Source organism: Sphaerodactylus townsendi, linkage group LG16 (genome assembly GCF_021028975.2).
Source record: "Sphaerodactylus townsendi isolate TG3544 linkage group LG16, MPM_Stown_v2.3, whole genome shotgun sequence".
NCBI lineage: Eukaryota > Metazoa > Chordata > Lepidosauria > Squamata > Sphaerodactylidae > Sphaerodactylus > Sphaerodactylus townsendi.
The window spans coordinates 13,447,582-13,470,166 of record NC_059440.1 but is presented as its reverse complement, the minus strand read 5'-3'; the positions used below and the strand labels follow the sequence as shown (position 1 = coordinate 13,470,166).

At 46.9% G+C, this 22,585-nt stretch overlaps 1 protein-coding gene across 1 annotated transcript; it reads left to right on the top strand.

Annotated features, from left to right (window-relative positions):
- The first annotated feature begins 5,475 nt into the window (after positions 1-5,475).
- Positions 5,476-21,383, top strand: NCF1 (neutrophil cytosolic factor 1). Its single transcript, XM_048519295.1, has 11 exons — positions 5,476-5,617; positions 7,374-7,454; positions 9,544-9,619; positions 12,037-12,202; positions 12,390-12,445; positions 13,104-13,226; positions 13,848-13,955; positions 15,720-15,837; positions 17,501-17,608; positions 20,060-20,199; positions 21,073-21,383. Exons 1-11 carry the CDS (start codon positions 5,546-5,548, stop codon positions 21,171-21,173), a joined length of 1,149 nt encoding a protein of 382 aa, XP_048375252.1. The 5' UTR covers positions 5,476-5,545; the 3' UTR covers positions 21,174-21,383.
- Positions 21,384-22,585: the final 1,202 nt, after the last annotated feature.

Below are 22,585 nucleotides of genomic sequence, written 5' to 3'. Positions count from 1 at the left end.
GGGAGGGGGGAGTGAGGGGTGGCGTGCAAGGGAGGGGAGGGAGTGAGAGAGGAGTGGCTGAGGGAGGGAGGGAGTGAGGGGTGGCGTGCAAGGGAGGGGGGTGAGGGAGTGGCGTGCAAAAGGGAGGAGGGGGAGTGAGAGGTGAAGCGTGCAAGGGAGGGAGGAGTGAGGTGGCGTGCAAGGGGAGGGAGGGAGTGAGGGGTGGCGTGCAGGGAGGGAGGGAGTGAGGGGTGGCGTGCAAGGAGGGAGGAGGGTGAGGGTGGTGCAAGGGGAGGGAGGGTGAGGAGGGTGGTTCCAGGGGAGGGAGGGGGGGGGGTGGCAGGAAGTGCTTAGTGCAGGGAGGGGAGGTGAGGAGGGTGGGCGTGCAAGGGAGGGAGGGAGTGAGGTGGTGCAAGGGAGGAGGGAGGTGAGGGGTGGTGCAAGGGAGGGAGTGAGGGGGTGGCGTGCAAGGGAGGAGGGTGAGGGTGGCGTGCAAAAGGGGAGGGAGGAGTGAGAGGTGCGTGCAAGGGAGGGAGAGTGAGGGGTGGAAGTGCAAGGGAGGGAGAGTGAGGGGTGGGAGTGCAAGGGAGGGAGGAGAGTGGAAGGTAGAAGTGCAAAGGGAGGGGAGAAGTGAGGGTAGAAGTGCAAGGGAGGGAGGGAGTGAGGGTGGCCGGTCCTGAGAGAGAGGGAGAGTGAGGGTGGTGCAAGGGAGGGGAGGGAGTGAGGGGTGGCGTGCAAGGGAGGGGAGGGAGTGAGAGGTGGCGTGCAAGGGAGGGGAGGGAGTGAGAGGTGGCGTGCAAGGGAGGGGAGGGAGTGAGGAGTGGCGTGCAAGGGAGGGGAGGGAGTGAGGGGTGGCGTGCAAGGGAGGGAAGGGGAGGGGGCCTGGCATCTGGACACGGCCCACCCACCCTAATGGAGGGAGGGGAGAGGGTGGGGTGGCATGGAAGGGAGGGGCAGGAAGGGGCCCAGCATCTGGATCTGACCCACCCACCCGAGGGGAGTGTGGCATGCAAGGGGAGGAATATATATTCCGTCGCAAGTCTTTGGCTGGGTATCTCTACTTCTTCCAGTAAGTGTGCATTTATTGTGCTAGAGTGAAGATGGGTGTAGTGATTAAGAGCGGTGGACTCTAATCTGGAGTATCAGGTTGGATTCCTCATTCCTCCACATGAAGGCTGCTGGGTGACCTTGGGCCAGTCACAGTTCTCTCAGAACTCTCTCAGCCCAACAGAGACTGGCAATGGCCAAGTGAAAATCTCTTGACTTGAAAACCCTGCAGGGTCACCCTATGTCTGCGGAGACTTGATTGCAAAATCACTCACAAACACACAATGAAGTTTTTAATCGACATGATCAATGTCTACTTTGATTTAAGACACTCAAACGGCCATGACATCTGAAAACAGCCCCTGGGGATAATTAACCCCTGCATCAAAATCATGTGAAATGTTGCTTCTTCAACTATATATCAGCTCAAGTATCCTTACTGCTCTCTCTGCCCCTGATTCATTTCTGAGGATTGTCTTTCTCCATTTCAGCTAATTCCTCAGCTGTATTATGCGTGCCGCAGGTAGAAACAGGGTGGCCCACACGGGTTTTGCTTTTGTGTTAAGCTCGTCCAGATAACCATGACGTGGCCCAGGAAACCACAGCCCTGTCTTAAGACAACAGGTTGCCACATAAAGCTTGTGCCATGACTCTAAACACGTCTACCCAAAAGTAAAATGGCAATCAACCGGATCCTACTCCCTCGGGAGAAGAAGAGTTTAGTTTTCTATCCCCGCTTTCTCTCCTGTAAGGAGACTCAAAGGGTCTTACACTTTCCTTTCCCTCCCCCACCCCCCACCCCCCACAACACCTGTGAGGTGGGTGGGGCTGAGAGAGCTCCGAAGAACTGTAACTAGCCCAAGGTCACCCAGCTGGCATGTGTTGGAGTGCACAGGCAAATGTGGTTTACCAGATAAGCTTCCACAGCTCAAGCGTCAGAGCGGGGAATTAAACCCAGTTCTCCAGATTAGAATGCACCTGCTCTTAACCACTACACCAGTCTGGAAACTGACCTGAAGCTGCTATCTGGATTGATGGAGGGAGAGGTGGCCTCTCATGTACATGGAATCCAGGTCACGAAGGGCTTTAAAGGTCAGGACCAGCTCCGTTTGAACCCAGAACCACACTGTCAAGCAAGGCAAAGATTTTGAACAATGGAAAAAGTGACCCCCCGCAGCAGGTGATGCCGTTACTTGCGCAAACTGCAGTTTTGAGCCGAGGTAAGAGGTGAACCCACATCTCAAGATCTTACTAAACCGCTACCACATACTACATGTCTTCTGAATTCCTACAGTTTCATCATCACCGTTGTCTGGGGAGTTGGGGTTTAGTCATCGCTAACGGGGAAAGCCCTTGTTTCCCCCATGACTGCAAATGTTGTGAAGAGGTGGGAGTGGTAGCTCTAATCTCTGTAGACCAGGGGTAGGGAACCTGCGGCTCTCCAGATGTTCAGGAACTACAATTCCCATCAGCCTCTGTCAGCATGGCCAATTGGCCATGCTGAGGTGAGAGCTGATGGGAGCCAGTTCTGGGCTGAAACACTATGAACTTATATGTATTTATTTTAATCCGTATTTTAATGTATTTTATCAATGTATTTTATTTCAATCTTGAATGTAAGCCGCTCTGAGTCCTATGGGGGAGAGCGGCATATAAGTTTGATGAAATAAATAAATAGGGTGTTGTGGGGTTTCCGGGCTGCGTGGCCATGTTCCAGAAGCATTTTCTCCTGACGTTTCGCCTGCATCTGTGGCTGGAACATGGCCATACAGCCCGGAAACCCCACAACACCCTAGTGATTCCAGCTGCGAAAGCCTTCGACAATAAATAAACAAACAAATAAATAAGTGTTTGCTATTTGAATGTTTGGTTTGGGCCTTTAAACATCACCAAGACGGCAAGGGAAGGGGTGAGAGGTGGCGTTGGGCCTAAAGCCACCAACTTCCATCCTCCACAAACTTCAGTTCTCTGAGATAGCATGTTTAGTAAATATCACTGCCAGAATGGACTAGTAATGCATATATAAACATCACCTCCAAGTAGAGCTCAAGGCAGTTTCCATGAGTCATAAAAACATAAGAACATAAGAACTAGCCTGCTGGATCAGACCAGAGTCCATCTAGTCCAGCATTCTGCTACTCGCAGTGGCCCACCAGGTGCCTTTGGGAGCTCACATGCAGGATGTGAAAGCAACAGCCTTCTGCTGCTGCTCCTGAGCACCTGGTCTGCTAAGGCATTTGCAATCTGAGATCAAGGAGGATCAAGATTGGTAGCCATAGATAGACTTCTCCATAAATCTGTCCAAGCCCTTTTTAAAGCTATCCAGGTTAGTGGCCATAACCACCTCCTGAGTCCCACCTCCCCCAATATTATCTTTACACCAACCCTGTGAGGTAGGATTCAGTGAAGGTTCCCAGATCCCCAGAAAGCATCATGGCTGAGTAAGAATTTCTACTCGGATCCGCCCTGGTCATCTCTAATTCCCCATTCACGACACCATACTGGGCTGCATACAAGATAAACGGCAACATGTTTTTAGTACCCAGGTTTCCACACACAAAAATGACTTGATGTGTTAACTGCACTCAACCACTAAGGGATTCACAGTGGTGTGCAAGGTTCTCTTTCCCCCGTTTTATCCTTACAACGACCTTGTGAGGTAGGTAAGGCTATGCGTGGTTGTGCTTGTGTGACAGAGAGCAACGACAATATGACTGGCCGTAGTCACCTGGCAAAGTGGAAACGTCAACAGCCCTCTTCATTGAAGCTACATTAAGTTAGGAGAGTGCTCCAGTCACATAATGCAGCAGAATCCACCTGGTTTCTGTGTGCTGCTAAGAAAGAAAGTTATGAACGGAGCCTCTTTATCTTGGCAAAACTAATATGAATCATTTATTGTAAGGAATTCCATTTTAGACAGGATAGAGAAGAGGAACTAGTTAGCGTGGCTAGAGGTACCAGAGGCAAGTCTCACCCTCATGGGGCCAAATGGAGAAGAGATGGTGTAGAGAGAAGGTACCAGAAGAAGAAGAGTTTGGATTTATACCCCACCTTTCTCTCCTGTAAGGAAACTCAAGGCAACTTACAAACTCCTTTCCCTTCCTCTCCCCACAACAGACACCTTGTGAGGTAGGTGGAGCTGTGAGAGTTCCCAAAAACTGTGACTAGCCCAAGGTCACCCAGCAGGAATGTAGGAGTGTGGAAACACATCTGATTCACCAGATAAGCCTCTGCCTCTGCCACTCAGGGTGGGAATCAAACCCGGTTCTCCAGATTTGAATCCACCTGTTCTTAACTACTACACCACGCTGGCTCTCTGGAAGGAAGATTTCCTTAAAGCAGTGATTTACATTGCAAAGGGAGAACATTAGAGCAGCAGAAAGGAAAGATGTTCAGGGTCCCGACCTATCTGTTATGGTTTGGATTCCCAGCTTGAAACCCACCATTTGGCATACCTGCCAAAGAGGAGCTGATAGACGGACACCACTGGCAAAGTGAGGGGGGAAGGGGAAATGGATCCCCAGGTGCCACTTTCTTTAGGGTCGCATTGCAGGGCTGTACCCCCTCACAACTGTGCCCCAGCCCGAACTCCCTGTGGAGCAGAGTCACCCAGGCTCGCTCACCCCACTTTCCACGCAGAGGTCAGGTGGGGCAGGCCTGTACGATTCTGGCCTCAGTTTGCCCAGATCCAGCTTTAAACTGCAGCGGTCTTGTGATTCTCCTGCTCTGCCAGCAGCCAGACCACGACATCTGTGGAAGCAGCATGGTGCCACCAGAGGTGGAATCCAGCAGGTTCTCACAGGTTCCCGAGAGTGGGTTACTAATTATTTGTGTGTGCCGAGAGGGGGTTACTAATTGGTGATTTTGCCACGTGATTTTTGCCTTAGTTACGCCCCTCCTCTCGGCAGTAGTGCGCAGAACTTGAAGCAGTCTAGCAGGAGGTGAACCGGCGTGCGTGGCAGCCTGCGCCTGCGTGCATTCGTTTCCAGGCCATGGACCGGCGCAGCAGCTGTGTCCTTGCCACAGCCCCGCCCAGCAATGCCCCGCCCCCGGAATGCCTGGCCACACCCCTGTCGTGCCCCACCCAGCCCCACTGGCGCTACGCCACAGTTTGAATCCCACCACCATGGGAACCTGTTACTAAATTTTTTGGATCCCACCACTGGGTGCCACTGCCGCCCCATCCTGGTCGCCACTGGGCTCCTTGCCATCGGGATTGAGCTGTACGTCAGACATCTTACACTTCATTATCTGAATCCTGGTGACCAAAATTATACCTTGGCCGATATATTTGCATGGGGACTTTCTGCTTCAGATGTGCAGCTGCGGGAAGGGTGCTTTTTTCCCTTTGTCAGAATCTGCATTGGGCAATGAAGTTTCTCTCACTTCCCCTTAATTCTGAAGATAAAAGGACTAGCTGGTTGGCAGACACCTACAGAGCAAGGAAGAGAAACGCTGCAGTCAGTACCCCGGTGGAGTAGTTGAGGTACATCTAAGCTGCCAACTAGTATCAGCAAACATGGGCGACGTCTACATCAGACACATTGAACTCCTGGGCTTTGAAAAGAGATTTTACCCCAGCCAACACTATGTAAGTACCTGGGGATACAATCGCATCTATGGGCGCATTCAGAAGCGTTCCATACTCTCTTAGGTGCCAAGACAAAATATTTATTTTTACATGGCTTTTAATGCAGGGATTAATTATCTAGCTGTTTTGTGCTTGTGGCAGCTGTTTTTCTTTTTAATGCTGAGCATTTTTTAATGCTGATTTTTTTTGGTAATGTTGGGGTTTTAATTGTTAACTTTTATGATATATATATTATTATTGTGTTTCACTTGAAAGCTTTCTTGAGCAAGTTCTCCTGGTCAAAATGCAGCGGGATGGAGATAAGTTCTGGTGAGCCCAACCAAGTTGGGGTATAAGCAGTGGTGGGATCCAAAAATTTTAGTAACAGGTTCCCATGGTGGTGGGATTCAAACAGTGGCGTAGCGCCAATGGGGCTGGGCGGGGCACGACGGGGGCGTGGCCGGGCATTCCAGGGGCGGGGCATTAATAATTTCTCTGTTACTGTAAAAAACTCTTACTGAAAAAAAAAAGTTCCTAATTTCCAGCTGGTATCTTTCTGTCCATAATTTAAACTCACTATAGCAAGTCTTATCGTCTACTGCCAACAGAAACAACGACTTCTCCTCTAATTGACTGCCTCTCAAATACTTAATATTTTCAAATACTTAATTTTGTTTCTAGGTATCAAAAGAAGGATACTTTCCTTAAACAAGGAACTTTATCATATTTCTAAAACATGTTTTTAAAACAGCCCAACAGGGAGAATTATCCCGTTTTCTACCTTCGCTAACCAGCCACATAGGAAACAACAGGACTTTATGATTTTTGGACCGAATGGAATTTCTAACGGAAAAGCAGACTCAATTAGTAACCCCCCTCTCGGCACACACAAATAATGAGTAACCCACTCTCGGGAACTGGTGAGAACCTGCGGGATCCCATCTCTGGGTATAAGGATTCTTCTTTCCCCAAGGATTCTGCATTCCCCATTTTACAACAACCTTGTGAGGTAGGCAAGGCTGTGTGAGGGAGTAAGAGATAGAAAATATTACCAACTGTAGTAGTTTCTCTTCTCTTGCATGGCTGGAGATCCCTGATGGTTCGCAAGAGCAAGGAAACTGTGAGGTTCCCCTCTTGTTGTGGGGCTTCCCTCCTTCTGAGTGGCTCCAAACAAAGGTTACTTTGTTTTTTAAAAGCTCTTGAAAGGTATTATCAATATTACTTATATCGATATACTGGAGGGTGATTTTGTGGCTTTCACATAGATCCTTGGGATGCGGGGGGGGGGGGGGCACCCCACTGCTCTCAGAGAATGACAGCTGGCTTTTCCCTTAAAAATGCAAATGCCCCGAAAGCAGCCTCCACAATATTGATAAAAGCAACATCGATATTACATTTCAAGGGTAATATTGATCTTTCCTTTGGACTTTTGCTCTTTCCCTTTGAGCACCATGGGGACGGGCGATTGCAAGCTGCAATCGAGACACTAGGACTGAGCTGTTTAAACAGGGAAGTCCGAGGAGACCCCACGGTGGAGACACTGTGGGGTTAGGACCGCCACGGAAACCACTCCATGCATAACGAGCAATTGATTTCTCTAATCCAGAAAAGCTTTCCATCTTCTTTTATACTCTGTGGAAGGTCTGCCGGTCAATTTTCTCATCGCTGAATATTATGTTAGCTTATTCAGCCATTCCAGAAAGTACGGATGGTGGTTGGCCTTCCACTTCTGGGTTTGTTTGTTTTAAATGTCGCATCACTGTCATTTCATCATCAGGTTTACATATTCTTGGTGAAATGGCAAGATCTTACCGAAAAGATGGTGTATCGGAAGTTCACCGAGATGTATGAATTTCATGTAAGTAATGACTTGGTCTCTGCTACCTGGGGCATTGGGCTAAGAATAGAATCCTGTGCATGCTTCCCCCGGGATCAAGACTCAATGGTTTCTCAGTGAAAAGGCCAAAAATATTCTGCATGTACTCAGAGGCACACTGGATCCGAATACCAGTACCAAGACGAAGAGCTCAAGTGAAATCCTGGTGCTGCCTTGAATGGAAGCTGCCAGGTTTTCTTTTTAAAATCTTTTTACATTATTTTATCATTTAGGAATACATATTAATTGGCTGCCAGGTTTTGACCTTCTGAAGGGTTCTGTAGGTTTAAGAACCATACTAGAACCAGGGGGCATCACAATACTAGAACCAGGGGGCATACATTGAAAATGCTGGGGGGGAAGAATTAGGACTAATAAAAGGAAACACTTCTTCACGCAACGTGTGATTGGTGTTTGGAATATGCTGCCACAGGAGGTGGTGATGGCCACTAACCTGGATAGCTTTAAAAGGGGCTTGGACAGATTTATGGAGGAGAAGTCGATTTATGGCTTCCAATCTTGATCCTCTTTGATCTGAGATTGCAAATGCCTTAGCAGACCAGGTGCTCGGGAGCAACAGCCACAGAAGGCCATTGTTTTCACATCCTGCAGGTGAGCTCCCAAAGGCACCTGGTGGGCCACTGCGAGTAGCAGAGAGCTGGACTAGATGGACTCTGGTCTGATCCAGCTGGCTTGTTCTTATGTTCTTATGTTCTTAACCAGGCAGCAGAAAGGAACATTTGGCCCAAAGGAGTTTCTCCCTTTACAGCAGGGGAAAAGGGGCAGTGGGTGGAATCCTCCTTTTATATTGTTCTGAAAAGTGACAGTCGCTTCGGGATTAAAACTTGACCACTGAAGACTGACTGAAAAATAAAAATAAAAATCATGTGCCACCCGCATGCTTTTCCCTGGCATTGCTGGGCAGTCTGGGCAACCAGAAACCCAAAGGTTTCTGCTTGCACATAGGCAGGGCAGGCAGGGCAGGGCAGGCAGGTACGGGGAAAGGTATGCAGCTGGGTTGCCAGCCAGCTGGCAGCTGGCAACTGGCAAGACTCTAGAGGGCGCTGTTGCATGCTGGTGATTTTTGAAAACCTTATTTTCTCCCACTGGTCACAGAAGTTAGGGTTGCAACTTGCAAATTCTAGATATAGAGACATATGCAATATATACAGTGCACCAACTGTAACATCATGAATATTCCACCTCAGGGTATGCTGATGGTAACTCCACCTTCTTAAGCCATTTACTACTGTGTGTAAGATCCATTGGTGTGTAGCACAATTCATCTAGGAAAGTTCTTCAAGTTCTGCCGGGCTCCAGCTTAGAATATTTTGCATTAAAAACCTTCTCCGCATATAGAAAAATGACTTCAGCAGGGAGATGGGTTCTGTTCTATCCCCCTCTTTGCCTGCTGAACTTGTTTTTCGTTTTCAGGGAATTTTTCAAAACAGAAAATTATTCTCTTGCGTATGGTGAAGAGAATTAGGCTATGACAACCCACCCCACTCCCTCAGTTCGGGTCTTGCCTATGCGGCCTTCAGGTCAAAACAGAGGGGATGAAGATCTTGGATCTCTGTCCTTCTGTGAAAAAGTAAAGAAGAATAAGAGTTGGATTTATATCCCCCCTTTTTCTCCTATAGGAGATTCAAAGGGCCTTACAAACTCCTTTCCCTTCCCCCCTCAACAAACACCCTGAGAGGTAGGTGGGGCTGAGAGAACTCCAAAGAACTGTGACTAGCCCAAGGTCACCCAGCTGGCATGCGTTGGAGTATACAGGCTAATCTGAATTCCCCAGATAAGCCCCCACAGCTCAGGCGGCAGAGCGGGGAATCAAACCCGGTTCCTCCAGATTAGAGTGCACCTGCTCTAAACCACTACGCCACTGCAATAAAGTGCATATTGTACAATAATCACAACTCAGTTGGCTGACTGGGAATGGGAGGATTTAACCCCTCAACGCACACTCAGTTTCTGTGATCAAAGCTGTTCTTCCTGTGCAGCTGGCAGCATTTTAAAGGTGAAAATGAAACTTCTAGCGAGGCATGACGGTTGCTATTTCTTCCCTCCACAGAAAGCTCTAAAAGAGATGTTTCCAATTGAATCTGGGGATATCAATGTCGAGAATCGGATCATCCCCCATTTGCCAGGTACGAGACTTGGGTTACAGTTGAAACAGAGATTCTCCAGGCTAAGACATTTAATAGTGCAATCCAATGCAGAATTCCATCTTAATTAAGCACATTGCAATCAGCGGATCTAGAGAGGTATAACTCCACTTAGGATTTCCATTGTTAGTTTCCACAAACCTCCTGCTAGTTTTCCTCCTTGCCTTCTTTCTACCGGACCCTCGGCTACTTTGATTGCTTTTTAAAATGAACGCACCGAAATGCTGCATTTCCTGCTTCCCCGGGGCAGATCATCCATTCAGAAATAGTTCTAAACAATAAAATGTTGGAATCTCCCAACAGCCATGAACTTGACTGAGCTGTCAAATGATCAAGAAGAATGAGGAAGAAAGCCAGTGTGGCAAGAATTTAACTATGAAAAGCCTGGCAGAATTAAACATGTTTTTACCTTGCACTTAAATGTTAACTCCAAAGGTGTTGGATAGGAACAGTAAAAGAATGCCACAGAGGGGGTTGCTGCCACAGAAAAGATCCTGAATATCAAGCAGCCCAGTCAGTGGGAGTGTGGGAAGTTGAGTCTATGTATTTATAGTGTCTATATATGAATTGTGCTTTTTGAAAGCAATTTAAACAGCTTCCTATTAGTCATGGCACAGCTATATTTCCCCATCTGACTTCTTTGTAGTATTGCATCGTGACTACAACCCATATACTTTATTGAGAAAATTATCTTCTGGTTTGACTGTGTTCATTTTTAAGCCCTTTTATTGCTAACTCATTTACCTTTCTTGAATTTTAAAAAAAGTTTCTACTGTAGTGTCTAAATTAAGCCCTAGGAAATGAGTGATCTGCTACTGTTTTACGTAACAGCATTAAAATGGGATGTCCCATGGGGTAAACAAAGTCTATTTGGAGGGCTGGTTAGTCGAGATTGGCGTGTCTCGAGATTGAGGAATTGTGTGGGTTGAAGGATGTGAAACAGTAGTTCCCATGGGGCTAGACAAACAAACCACAGCTGTCAATCAAACTGTAGCCAGAGGTGTCAATCAATCAGCATCCAAAGTTCTCTGATATGGTCTGATGTCCATGGGAACTCTTTCTTTCTTTCTTTCTTTCTATCTTTCTTTCTTTCTTTCTTTCTTTCTTTCTTTCTTTCTTTCTTTCTTTCTTTCTTTCTTTCTTTCTTTCTTTCTTTCTTTCTTTCTTTCTTTCTTTCTTTCTTTCTTTCTTCTTTCTTTCTCTCTCTCTCTCTCTCTCTCTCTTTCTTTCTTTCTTTCTTTCTTCTCTCTCTCTCTCTCTCTCTCTCTCTCTCTCTCTCTCTCTCTCCCTCCATCCCTCCATCCCTCCCTCCATCCATCCATCCATCCATCCATCCATCCATCCATCCATCCATCCATCCATCCATCCATCCATCCATCCATCCATCCATCCATCCATCCATCCATCCATCCATCCATCCATCCATCCATCCATCCATCCATCCATCCATCCATCCATCCATCATCTAGTCCCTCTTCTCTCCCAAAGGCAGAGGTGGAGTGAGGAGAAACTCCGCCCGGGCGCACATGTGCCGTACACCTCTGCCACAGCACCGTCCCTGCTCCATCCCGGAACACCCCACCCTGCCCCTTCCACAGCCTGGCCATGCCTCCCCGTGGCTCCGCCCAAGGTGTCATGCCCCACATCACCCGGTTGGTGCTACGTCTCTGCCCAAAGGACATGAGGCGGCTTACAGTAGATTCAAAAGACTGATAGATACAAAAATGCTGAAAACACATGAACCAGAATTAAAAAACAATGTGTTGACTTTGCGATGGACATTGGTTATCTTACACCTTAAAACTCCTCAAAAACAATTCAGCCTTTCAGAGGGGCAGCAAAGCTGTCAAAGTAAGGGGATCTTCCTCACAACCTCAGGAAGGCCATTCTGTGTGGGCACCCCCACAGAGGAAGTTCCGGCCTCATTGAAGTCTGAACTTGCTTACAAATTGGAACCAATAATAGGCTTTGATTGGAAGAATGTACCTGTAGCAACATACTGTATCTCTTACAGGGGAATGTAGTGATTGGACTTTTGTAGATGACATGAGTGTACAGGTAGATTTCTAATGGATAAGGAGCTGTATCGGTAGCTACAGTATTACTGGTTCATTAAAAATAAACTCTCCTATCTTCTGTTCAAAGGGGAAGGGTTTGTAACGTTCCCCCTTCATGCCTAATTAGGTCTTGAGTAAATGAACAGATCCAGATGGGAAGTAGTCCTTTGATATTTATAATCTATGTTGCTGTTCTGTGACATTGATTTGTACTTCTGAGAAGCACCTAGAATGTGGTCTTAAAAGAGAAGGCATATAAATTCCCTAAAAGATACGCTGGGGCTTGGGCTGTAGATTGGGTTGGAAGAGAAGTTTTCTAACTTTTAAAAACTCTTTATGTAGCCCCGAGGTGGTTTGACAGCCACAGATCCACCCAAAACCGGCAAAGTACGCTGTCGGAATACTGCTCAGCCCTGATCAACTTGCCCCGCAAAATCTCCCAATGTGGGCATGTCCTGAATTTCTTCAAGGTCAGAAACGATGACGTGAATCCACCTACAGTAAGCCAGTGAGTAACAACAGGATGCTGGGAGGGAGATTGGTGTTGTGGCTTGTGGGTTTTTGAAAGGGGGGGTGGGGTTTGACTTCCAAATGGAAGTTTCATCTCTTTCACACCAGTCTGAGATTCAAGGCAGAAATGCGCAGAAGTGAGATGTGGAAGTTCAACGCTTTTTGTTTTGTTCTTTCCTCGCCAGATTCAAAAAGTCAGAAGCTTTTTTAATGCCAAAGGACCCCAAGAAAAGTGTAGCAGGTAAGCAGTGGAGCCTCAGGCTATGGTGAACAGTTCTCCATTCCTTTCTAGGGTGCCAGAACTTTTACAGGTCAGGCACAGATTCCATCTGCCCTGTGAATTCGTCCAGTTTTATGCATTCTGACAGGCAGAGATTCTCAGAGCGATTCTCATATTTGAGATTCTCTATTGGAGACAGCGAGAATTGAATCCATGACCCTCCCCCTGCATATAAAACAGGTCTGCTACTACTGACAAATGGCACTTCCTTCCAGTTTTCTCTACTATCTGTTGTGATATTGGCTTTGTGGAATAATTTTCAAGCTGTCTATTGAATTGATCTTGTGAGAATGGCGCTATTCTAAGATACTGTGAAGGTCGTTGTTATATTGACCTGTGTCTGACTACATTAAGATAACTAAAGTGCCCTTAGATTTTCTTAAGAGAAGGTGACAATTTCCACCCAATCCCCTCTCCCATTGTATTCCCCCAGGGACTGGCTGACCAGAACAAAATTTCACTACATTCAGTCAGGAACAGTGGCTGAGGGGGGAATGGGTAGAAATTGCTCCTCCCTGTTAAGAAAACTCAAGTAGCATTGGGGTCCAAATTCCAAATCTCGCTGCGTTGCCACTTCTGTCCTGAATTTCCCTCACATGACCTGCTTTTCCTCCTCTAGACATCACAGGGCCCATCATCCTCCAAACCTACAGGGCCATTGCTGATTATGAGAAGAATTCTACCACTGAGATGGGGGTCAAGACAGGCGATGCTGTGGACGTAGTGGAGAAAAGTGAGACGGGTAAAGAAGAAAGCCATTTTTTTGCACTTCCTTTGGAGCAGGTAGTTTTATAGCTACGGCAGAGGAATCAGCTGTTTTGCTATGGCAGGGGCACACCGGACCCTATGGCAGGGCTGGCTACTTGTCAAGGGAGTGTGTCTGCACAATATTCTCTCTAATGTCTCCATCAATAAGTGTGCATAAAAGTACCTTTTCTTCCTCCTTCTTTAGATAGAGCCAGACCAGCCACAATGCATTCAATAAAGCGGACTGTGTGTATCACAACTTCTTACGCGACTAATTTTTAAAGTGCCATTAGACTCCTGTTTTATTTACTATATTCCCAAATGTTTACATGCACAGACAAGAAATGCAGAATAGTTAGAAAAATGAACACACATGTCTCTGTTCTTTTATTGACTGATTCCTACTGATTCTTTGCTCAGATAGTTCTGAGGGGTCTTTGCATGTACTTTACTGGTTTTCATCCAACTTGGTAGTTTGTTTATTGTTCTTTTCCTGCGTAATTTCCTGTGTAATTTTTCAGCTCCTTCAGCTGGAAGCCACAGAATACTGCTGCTGCTGGTGTGTGTCTGTGTGGGGTACAAGTATTAAAATGCATGTCATTGTTTGTTATTCCAGGCTGGTGGTTTTGTCAACTAAAGAATAAGCGTGGTTGGGTCCCAGCTGCCTATCTAGAACCCATGGATAGTCCAGATGAATCTGAAGATCAGGAACCCAACTATGCAGGTAGAACATCCTGTGCCTTCTTCAAGGGAGTTCATGGATATTCTGGGGCAGATTATCCTTCAGATTAAGTACTGCGTAGACTACATTGACAGCTGAGGAAATGGAGCAGATAAATAATGGAGAGCTGGAAAGAGTTTCAAAAGATAAATTATTCAGGGATGAGACTGCTAAAATTGGGGTTGAGAAATATCACACCTCACAAACAAAATGATTGGGGCGGAGCATTTGAATCCTCTTTCTCAAGCCTTTCTGCCTTAGAACAGACATCTGATTCCCAGGAACAATCACTTTTCAAAATATCTGAGGTAACTTCCTGAAATGCTTGGTTGACTAATAAGAGTGGACTCATCTCCACCATGCTGCTGTAAACATGATTGCAGCAATCCTTTCCTTTCTATGGCCCTTTCTGCATAAATCACACAAAACATTTGTAAAACAGCAACCCCCTGCCTTTACCACAATGTTCGTTGGCACTCACCCCCCTCAAAACAATTCATGGGTGGCATTTGATGTCCCCCTGTTTTGTTGAATCGAAACTTCACTGCTTCTTTCTGTGACTCCCACCACTCGGATAATCGATGCCTTGAAGATTTAACCCTTCCAAAAAACAAACAGAAATGCTAATAAATAAGTGAATGGAGATTGAGCTGAGGAAATGGCCCTGACAAGAAAGTGCAGGGAAGGCAAAAAGCTGTGGAAAACTTCTTAAAGATTCCGCACACCACTGAAGCTGTTTTGAAAACGTTGCAGCCAAAAGCATCATTTTTAAAGAGGATTCACTGAAAATGTTTTGGGGCTGGAAACAAAACGTTTTCAGAACATAAGAGGGAAAAATAATGCAGAATTCCAAAGAGGAAACATTTTATTTCCTGCTTCAAAACATTTTAAAAGGTTTGTGAAGTCGGCCCGCAGGGGTCGCAAGGAAGAGGCGAGACGCGGTGATATCATCCGGTGGAGAGAGCCAGCAGCAGGAAGCGTGAGATCCGTGGATCTGGCAACTCTGCCGTGTTCTAGTCCCTGGCACCTTTTATTAGGGTTTACGTTAGGGGCGGCAATAGGGGCGGACCGGGAGGCAGGAGAGCGGGAGAATACAGTATAGCAATGACATCATGGCGTGGCCTACGTGCGGGAGGAAACGTTCACGTCTGGGTCTAATCCATACCTGGGGGCAAGTGCCCCTTTGTCCCTTTGTCTGGGACATCTGGTGACCGTGAGTCAGGCATCTCATGACCTGTGACTCATGGAGGCCTGGGGGACAGGTGAGCGTGTGCGCCCAGAAGGACACAGATGGCACAGGCATTCCTTGCGCTCTTTCTGAGGTTCTGCTGGGTTCGCGGGGCTCATCCCTACAGGTTTGTGTGGGGAAAGTCTCGTTTTTCTTTTATTCCATTTTTCTATTTCTTTTCCCCACTCTCATCCCTGGCCATTTCCATAACACATTGATTATAAATATGGGCTGCTAAATTGGGAGGGAAGAAATGGAGTGATATGTGGAGTTGGGAGGATGTGTGGATCTCCTTACAACAGCACCCAGTTCCCCTGGAGAAATGGCTACTTCAGAGCTGGACAGTATGGCAAAATTAATGATAAAAATAGTAGCAAAATCTTTCTTGGGTGCTGTGAAGCTTGAAGAGACCTTTATTAGGCGTTAACATTCAAAAGGAATTGAAACAGAAATATTGCAATTAAGTGTTTTTTAGTGCCGTGTTTGGTACCCCCCAAGACCTTTGAGTTCTTCATGAATCCTCTTCCTTTCCTGTTCAGGTGAACTCCACATTGTCCGCAAAGGCTACTCAGCTGCCCAGGAAGATGAGATCACACTGAAGGAAGGAGAAACCATTGAAGTCATCCATAAATTGCTTGACGGCTGGTGGGTTGTCAGGTAAGGCCTCAAGGAAGCTTGTTCGTTTATTGTATTTAGAGCCCCGTTTTCTATCATGAAGAAAGTTGGAGGTGCTGATTTAGAAAAGTCTAGAGATCTGCTCAAAGCAGTTCCCAAAACATAATGTAATAAAAATCATAAAAAGCAGGGGGGAAAAACCCTTAACACAGACATTTAAAAAATCCCAACCAGTGCATAAAAACAGCACAAAATAAACAGCACAAACAGAAACCTAACATGATCCACATAAAACAGTCCTCTGGCTAGAAGCAGACCATAAAACCATTGAAAAAGATAAACCTACGTTTGCATTGGATTCCCAAGTATCTTCCCCTCATAGCCTGGCAATGACCAGATCTAGATCCACTTAATGTCAGGGCCCTCCAGCTGCACCCTGGGACCCTCTCTCTGATCGAGAAAGCCCTCCTGTGATTTTCCTCCATCGTCTGCTAATTAGAAGTAATCTCCCTCTGAATATGGAGTCCATTCCAACCCACCGACAGACTTCTCTGTGCGTCCAGCCCTTTTCAAAAGCTGCCTCTGTAAATGCCAAAGGATTCCATAGACTAAAAACACACCAGGAGGATAAAAGGGCTTCCTTTTATCCATCTGAATCTCCTGTCAATTGTCAATAATCAGATATTTGTGCCTAATTTGCTACAAAGCTAGGAGATTATATAAAGATATGCTTGTTGCAAGATCACAGTTGAGATATATTCATAATTAAAAATACATTTTGTGGTTGCTCTCAGGAAATCAGTGTCTGGGTGCGACTGGAACCGCTGCATTTGCTATTTTGCAAGAACCAGCAGATACTTGCTCATGAGTGAAAGGGCAACAGTGAACACTGACCTAGGGGTTTGAAGCATGTGAAGATGGTTCACCCAACTGGTTAGGCTTTTTGCTGATTATGCTTACTAGACAGAAATTATAAGTAGCCCCATACGTAACCAAGTCAGATGTAACCAAGTGAGATGATGCTGAATGTATGCTTTTAACGCTGAATGTATTCTTTAAAAAATATATATATTGGGAATGTGCTGATTTGCAACAAGTCAAGATTGTGACCCTGCGTAGACAGCCGGCCAGGATTGGCCAGAAGTGGTCAGGAGGGTCTGTTCAGAAATGGCTTAAAATGAACTGTATTGCGATGCAGACTTCAGAGAGCTGATGCCACGCTATTGCTCTCTCCATGTCTGCAGACATGTTAATAAACCTAACTTGCTATTAGCCAACTTGGTCTGGAGTTTTCAATGGGTAAAAACTTCCATAACAAACCTTAGCCATAATTTGGTCTTTGGAGACTTTTACTAAGTGTGTGGATCACAAGTTTCCTGACTTTAATCTAACCTGGAAGAGTGGGGATGCTTCTGTGACAGGTGCCAGATTTGAGTACAGTAGTCCTTGAGGGACAAGATTTCCAGGGTATAAGCCTTTCTGTTTCAAAGCTCACTTTATCAGATGCCAGGGAGCTTTGAATCCCGGAAGCTTATATCCTGATCAACTTATCGGTCTCAATGGTGCTCCCAAACTCAAATCTTGCTCTCCTAAATGTAGACCAGTGTGGCTATCCAACCCAAACTATCTTCTGTGATGAGTCTCACCCTCAGTAGTTCATGCTCCCTGACCTTCCATGTAAATGCTGTTGTTTCTTCCATCCCAGGAAAGATGAAACCACAGGCTATTACCCTTCTATGTATCTGCAAAAATCGGGGGAAGAAAACACTCCAGAGAAGAATCAGCTGAGGAACAGAGGAGCACCACCCCGAAGGTAGTGTGGAGGGAGGGGGAGGTGTTCTTGTTACGTTGCAGGTACAGGAACAGGCAATAACGGCTTGCGGTCATCACCAGCACATACAGGATAGCAGAGAAAACTGATATGCTAAAGGAACCGCTAGGCTAAGCTGACCCTAGGCTAAGCTGACCCAGCTATTTTCTCCCAACAGCCACAGAGCTGAAGAAGAAAACCTGGGTGCTTTCACAGGGTGGAGATGCAGAAATAAGATCTGCGTGCTTTCATGCGGATTGAATTATGCACTTTCAACCTACTGTAGTCATCGTTTGCAAGTGGATTTTGCTTTTCAACATGGTAAAATCCCGTTGCAACGTTATTTGGAAGTGGGTTGAAAGTGTTTTATTCAGCAGGTGTGAAAACATATGCAGAATAAGGGACTTCGTTTACTGTGCTCAATTTGTAGCTTTGTTGCAATGTCGATTTTCAAAGTTGTTTGGAGCTTAAAAATGATACTGATTATATTAAGTAATTTAGAACATTTGTGTACACTACTTGAGTGTTGTGAGTTTTCCTTACTGTGTGGCTGTGGTCTGGTAATCTTTATTTCTAACACTTTATCCACATCTATGACTGGCATCTTCAGAGACATATCATGGTAAGATGATTCTTTCTGTGGCACGTGTCTTGCTGTGACATGCCTCTGACAATGCCAGCCATAGATGTGGGTGAAACATTAGGAACAAAAACTGCCAGACCATGGCCATCCGGGCAGTATGGCTGTGTTCCAGTAGCATTTTATCCTAAGGAGAAAATGCTACTGGAACACAACCATACAGCCTGGAAACCCCACAATACCCCAGTGATTTCGGCTGTGAAAGCCTTCGACAAAACCAGTTGATTCTGTCTGTGAAAGCCTTCGACAATACATGGTCAATACCACTTCTCCAGAATCCAGAGGCGTACCTGGGGTAACCGGTGCCCGGAGACAAATTGTCTCCAGGACGCCCCCACACTCTGCCCGCCCCCACCCCACCCCCAGGCACTGCCCTAAACCCCATCCATGTCACCATGGGCAAGGTCTAGGGTGCCCACCTTCCCCCCAGACTCCCCCTGCCGGCTGGGCTCCCAGCCAGCAGCCTGCAGTCTCTTCTGACCTCCCCTCCGGGCAGGCCAGAAGAGACTGCAGTCCCGGCCTCGGAGACCTTCTTTTATAAGCACTGAGGCTGGGTGGGGTGGGGTGGGGCTTGGGGAGCAGGAAGGGCAGGAAGGAAGGGAGGGGGAGTCCAGGGCAGGGTTGAGGGTGCTTGGAGGCAGCAGGAAGTCCTGCTGTCTCGTCGTTTTTGAGTGCCTCGGATGGGGTTGAGGCTCGCGAAAATGACGAGACAGCAGGACTTCCTGGTCACATGGGGGGCTGATTTTGCGCCCCCATGTGACCAGAAGAGTGGCGCCCGGGGACAAGGGGTACCCCTTGTCCCTAGGCAGATACACTACTGCCAGAATCTGCTTGTGGTGGTGCACTTAAAATTTACCCATTCAGATTCACCATGCGGCCTTTTGCAATGGACCAAATAAAAAGGTAAAGTTTTCCCTTCAGTCGTGTCCGACCCTGGGGTACCACTGCGAGCAGTGATTTCATAGGCAAGCCTCTTTTGTGGGGTAGTTTGCCATTGCTGCTCCCGGCTATTCTTTACCCTCTAGCTATAAGCTAGGTGCTCATTTCTTGACCAAGAAATGGATGGATGGCTGACCCACAGGGGGCTCGAACTCCTGACCGTGTGAGTGGCAGTTCAAGCACTTAACCACTATGCCACGTGGCTCCTAATGGACCAAATAGCTCCCTCCAAACTGTTTCTCTTCGGGGTAATGGGGGACAGGTTGTGGAACTTTGAAGCCCGTGCGTCACAGTCGAATCCAGGGCAAGAATTGCTCGCATGACAGGAACATATAATTTATGTATGAATATGATGGAGTTTGCTGGATAGTTTGCTGGATAGTTTCCGCTCTTTTATGACATCTAGTGGATCCTGCCACCCCTCCTTTGGGTTAGAGGGGACTGATAGTAGGTGCCATCTTGTGCTAATGTTAAATTTAATATTAATGGTAATTTGATGCTGCATTTTAATGGGGAAGGGTTTATTTTTAATCTGATTGTGTCTTATTTATATTCTGTTCACCGCCCTGAGCCCTCCGGGGGAGGGCGGTATATAAACCCAATAAATAATAATAATAATAATAATAATAATAATAATAATAATAATAATAATAATAATAATAATAATAATAATAATAATAATAATAATAGGTGTGAATTGTGCCCTAGAGGGAACAGCTGGTCAGCAAAACTTCTTCAATGGGAGAAAGGTGACCCTGGTAGTGTACACCCATTGGCAGTCTAGCGGCGGCATTTCAAATTTATACTTTTAAAACGTCTGAAGAGCGTCACATTATGAACACTGCAAAAAGCCTTCTCTTGCTGCCTCTCGGTAGATCCACCATCCGGAACATCAAGAGCATCCACAATCAAAACCGCAAGCAGATCAGCCAGGACACTTACAGGCGGAACAGCGTGAAGTACATGCAAAGCAGAAGGAAACTGAAGGGCTTCCTGAACAAAAGCAGCCCCATTGGTAAGTTCTTCTGGGGGCCATTTCAGACCTTGGCAATGCCCAGTTTGAAATTTAACCATTTTAAAAACACGCCCCTCCTAGAGATGCCAACCTCCAGGTGGGACATGGGGACCCTCTGGAATTGCAGCTCATCTCCAGACTACAGAGATCAGTTTCTCTTCAAAAAATTGGATGCTTTGGAGTGTGGACTATGGCATTGTACCCATTTAGGTCTTGTCCTCTCTAGGTTCCATCCACAAATCTCCTGGCGTTTCATAACCTGGATCTAGCAACCCTACTTCCCCTTGCCCCATCCTGATCCCCTGCTAGCTGCCAAGGAGGACCTGGTAACCCTATCCTAACTTTGAAGAAGAACAGTTTGGATTTATATCCCCCTTTCTCTCCTGTAAGAAGACTTAAAGGGGCTTACGATCTCCTTTCCCGCCCCACCTCCACAACAAACACCCTGTGAGGTGGGTGGGGCTGAGAGGGCTCCGAAGAGCTGTGACTAGCCCAAGGTTGGAGTGTTGGAGTGCACAAGCTAATCTGGTTCCCCAGATAAGCCTCCACGACTCAAGTGGCAGAGCGGGGAATCAAACCCGGTTCTCCAGTTTAGAATGCACCTGCTCTTAGCCACTATACCATGCTGGCTTTCTGAAAGGGACAAGAAGGTGGCAAGTTACAAAACCCTGGGAAAGGATTGTTCAGGCCAAAAGTTCTCATGTCATCCTTAAAATGTTTTCTAGTCCATTTCTCACTGAAGGCCAGGCTCTGGTCTAGCCACAAGATACAGTTGTTCAGTCTGGACGGAAGATTTGCAGTTTCTCCAGGCAGAGCCGGTGAAAACTTTTGCCGTGAAACGCAGGGAGTGATTTCTCTCTCTTTATTTTACAGCGGAGGATGAACGAGAGGCACAGCCTGCCATTCCCCCAAGACCCAGTAAGGACTTGATTCTGACCCGCTGCTCAGAGAGCACCAAAAGCAAAATCAAATGAAGGGTGCCGAAACTGCACGGCTTCTTTTTTGCCCTTGAGACATCTCAAAGGACCATGATGGCTGCTGAGGAATCTGTAATGATCTTTGCTCATGTGTAACAATATGTTCCAGAATGTCCCATTTACTTTTTTGGATTTCCGGCAATGTATGTAACCAGTGGTGGGATCCAAAAATTTTAGTAACAGGTTCCCATGGTGGTGGGATTCAAAATGTGGTGCGCCAATGGGGCTGGGCGGGGCACGACGGGGGCGTGGCTGGGCATTCTGGGGGTGGGGCATTCCTGGGCGGGGCTGTGGCAAGGGCCTTGCCGCTCTGCATGGCAGTCCTTGGGTGGGGAAAGCGAGATGCACTTGAAGTATGAGGCTGCCACGCATAGCCGGTGCACCTCCTGCTAGACTGCTTCAAGTTCTCTTGCGCAGCTACTGCTGAGAGGAGGGGCGTAACTAAGGCAAAACCACCAATTAGTAACCCCCTCTCGGCACACACAAATACTTAGTAACCTACTCTCGGGAACCTGGGAGAACCTGCTGGATCCCACCTCTGTATGTAACATTTTTTTGGGGGTAACATGACTTTAAATCAGAGCGAGGCTGACCAACTATGACTTGTGTGAATTGTGTTACTCGTCCAGGTTTATTCTCCCCTCTGGAGTCCACCTTGAAAACCTTACGGACTAGAGTAGAGGTCCCTATGCTTTTTGAAACAGTATGCACATTTAGAATCCTGACATGCCATAGTGGGCACAGCCGCAAAAATGGCTGCTGCAGGAGGCGGAGCCAGCTATGAAATGATTGCCATAGCTTAACTTACATAACACAGTGTAGGTCCTTGCATTGTGGCAGCAGCTGCTGCCCAAGCAACATTTGTTTAGAATCTGCTCAGCCAATCAAATTTCCAATAGTCAGTCAGAAGCTTTGCTGGGCAAAAGTCCTCCCTGACCCCGACATAATATAGATAGAAATACTTGGGGGCATCAGAAATGGGCACCATGCTGGGGAGCCTCGGACTAGTAACTTGTGTGGCTCTAGTAGCAGCTACAGCCCTAGTGCCTCTATAGCACGATCGAAGCATGGATGGCTGTAGATGTCTTGGGAGCCAGCGTGGTGAAGTGGTTTAGAGCAGGTGGATTCTAATCTGGAGAACCGGGTTTGATTCCCCACTCCTCCACCTGAGTGGCAGAGGCTTATCTGGTGAACCAGAAGTGTTTCTGTACTCCTACCACATTTCACTGCTGGTGACAGGCTGGCAGGGGTAGGAACCTCTGACTCTCCAGATGTTCAGGAACTACAAGTTCCATCAGCCAGCCTCTGTCCAGCATGGCCCGATTAGCCATGCTGGATGAGAAACTGATAGAGATGTAATCCCTCAGGCACATCTGGAGAACATAGGTTCCCTACCCTGGCTAACTCCC

Excerpts from the sequence above, each read along its gene's own strand:
- NCF1 (XM_048519295.1), top strand. The coding sequence starts at position 5,546 with ATGGGCGACGTCTACATCAGACACATTGAACTCCTGGGCTTTGAAAAG. Across the intron at positions 5,618-7,373 it reads TTTACCCCAGCCAACACTAT|GTTTACATATTCTTGGTGAA; the intron begins GTAAGTACCTGG and ends TTTCATCATCAG. Across the intron at positions 15,838-17,500 it reads GACGGCTGGTGGGTTGTCAG|GAAAGATGAAACCACAGGCT; the intron begins GTAAGGCCTCAA and ends CTTCCATCCCAG.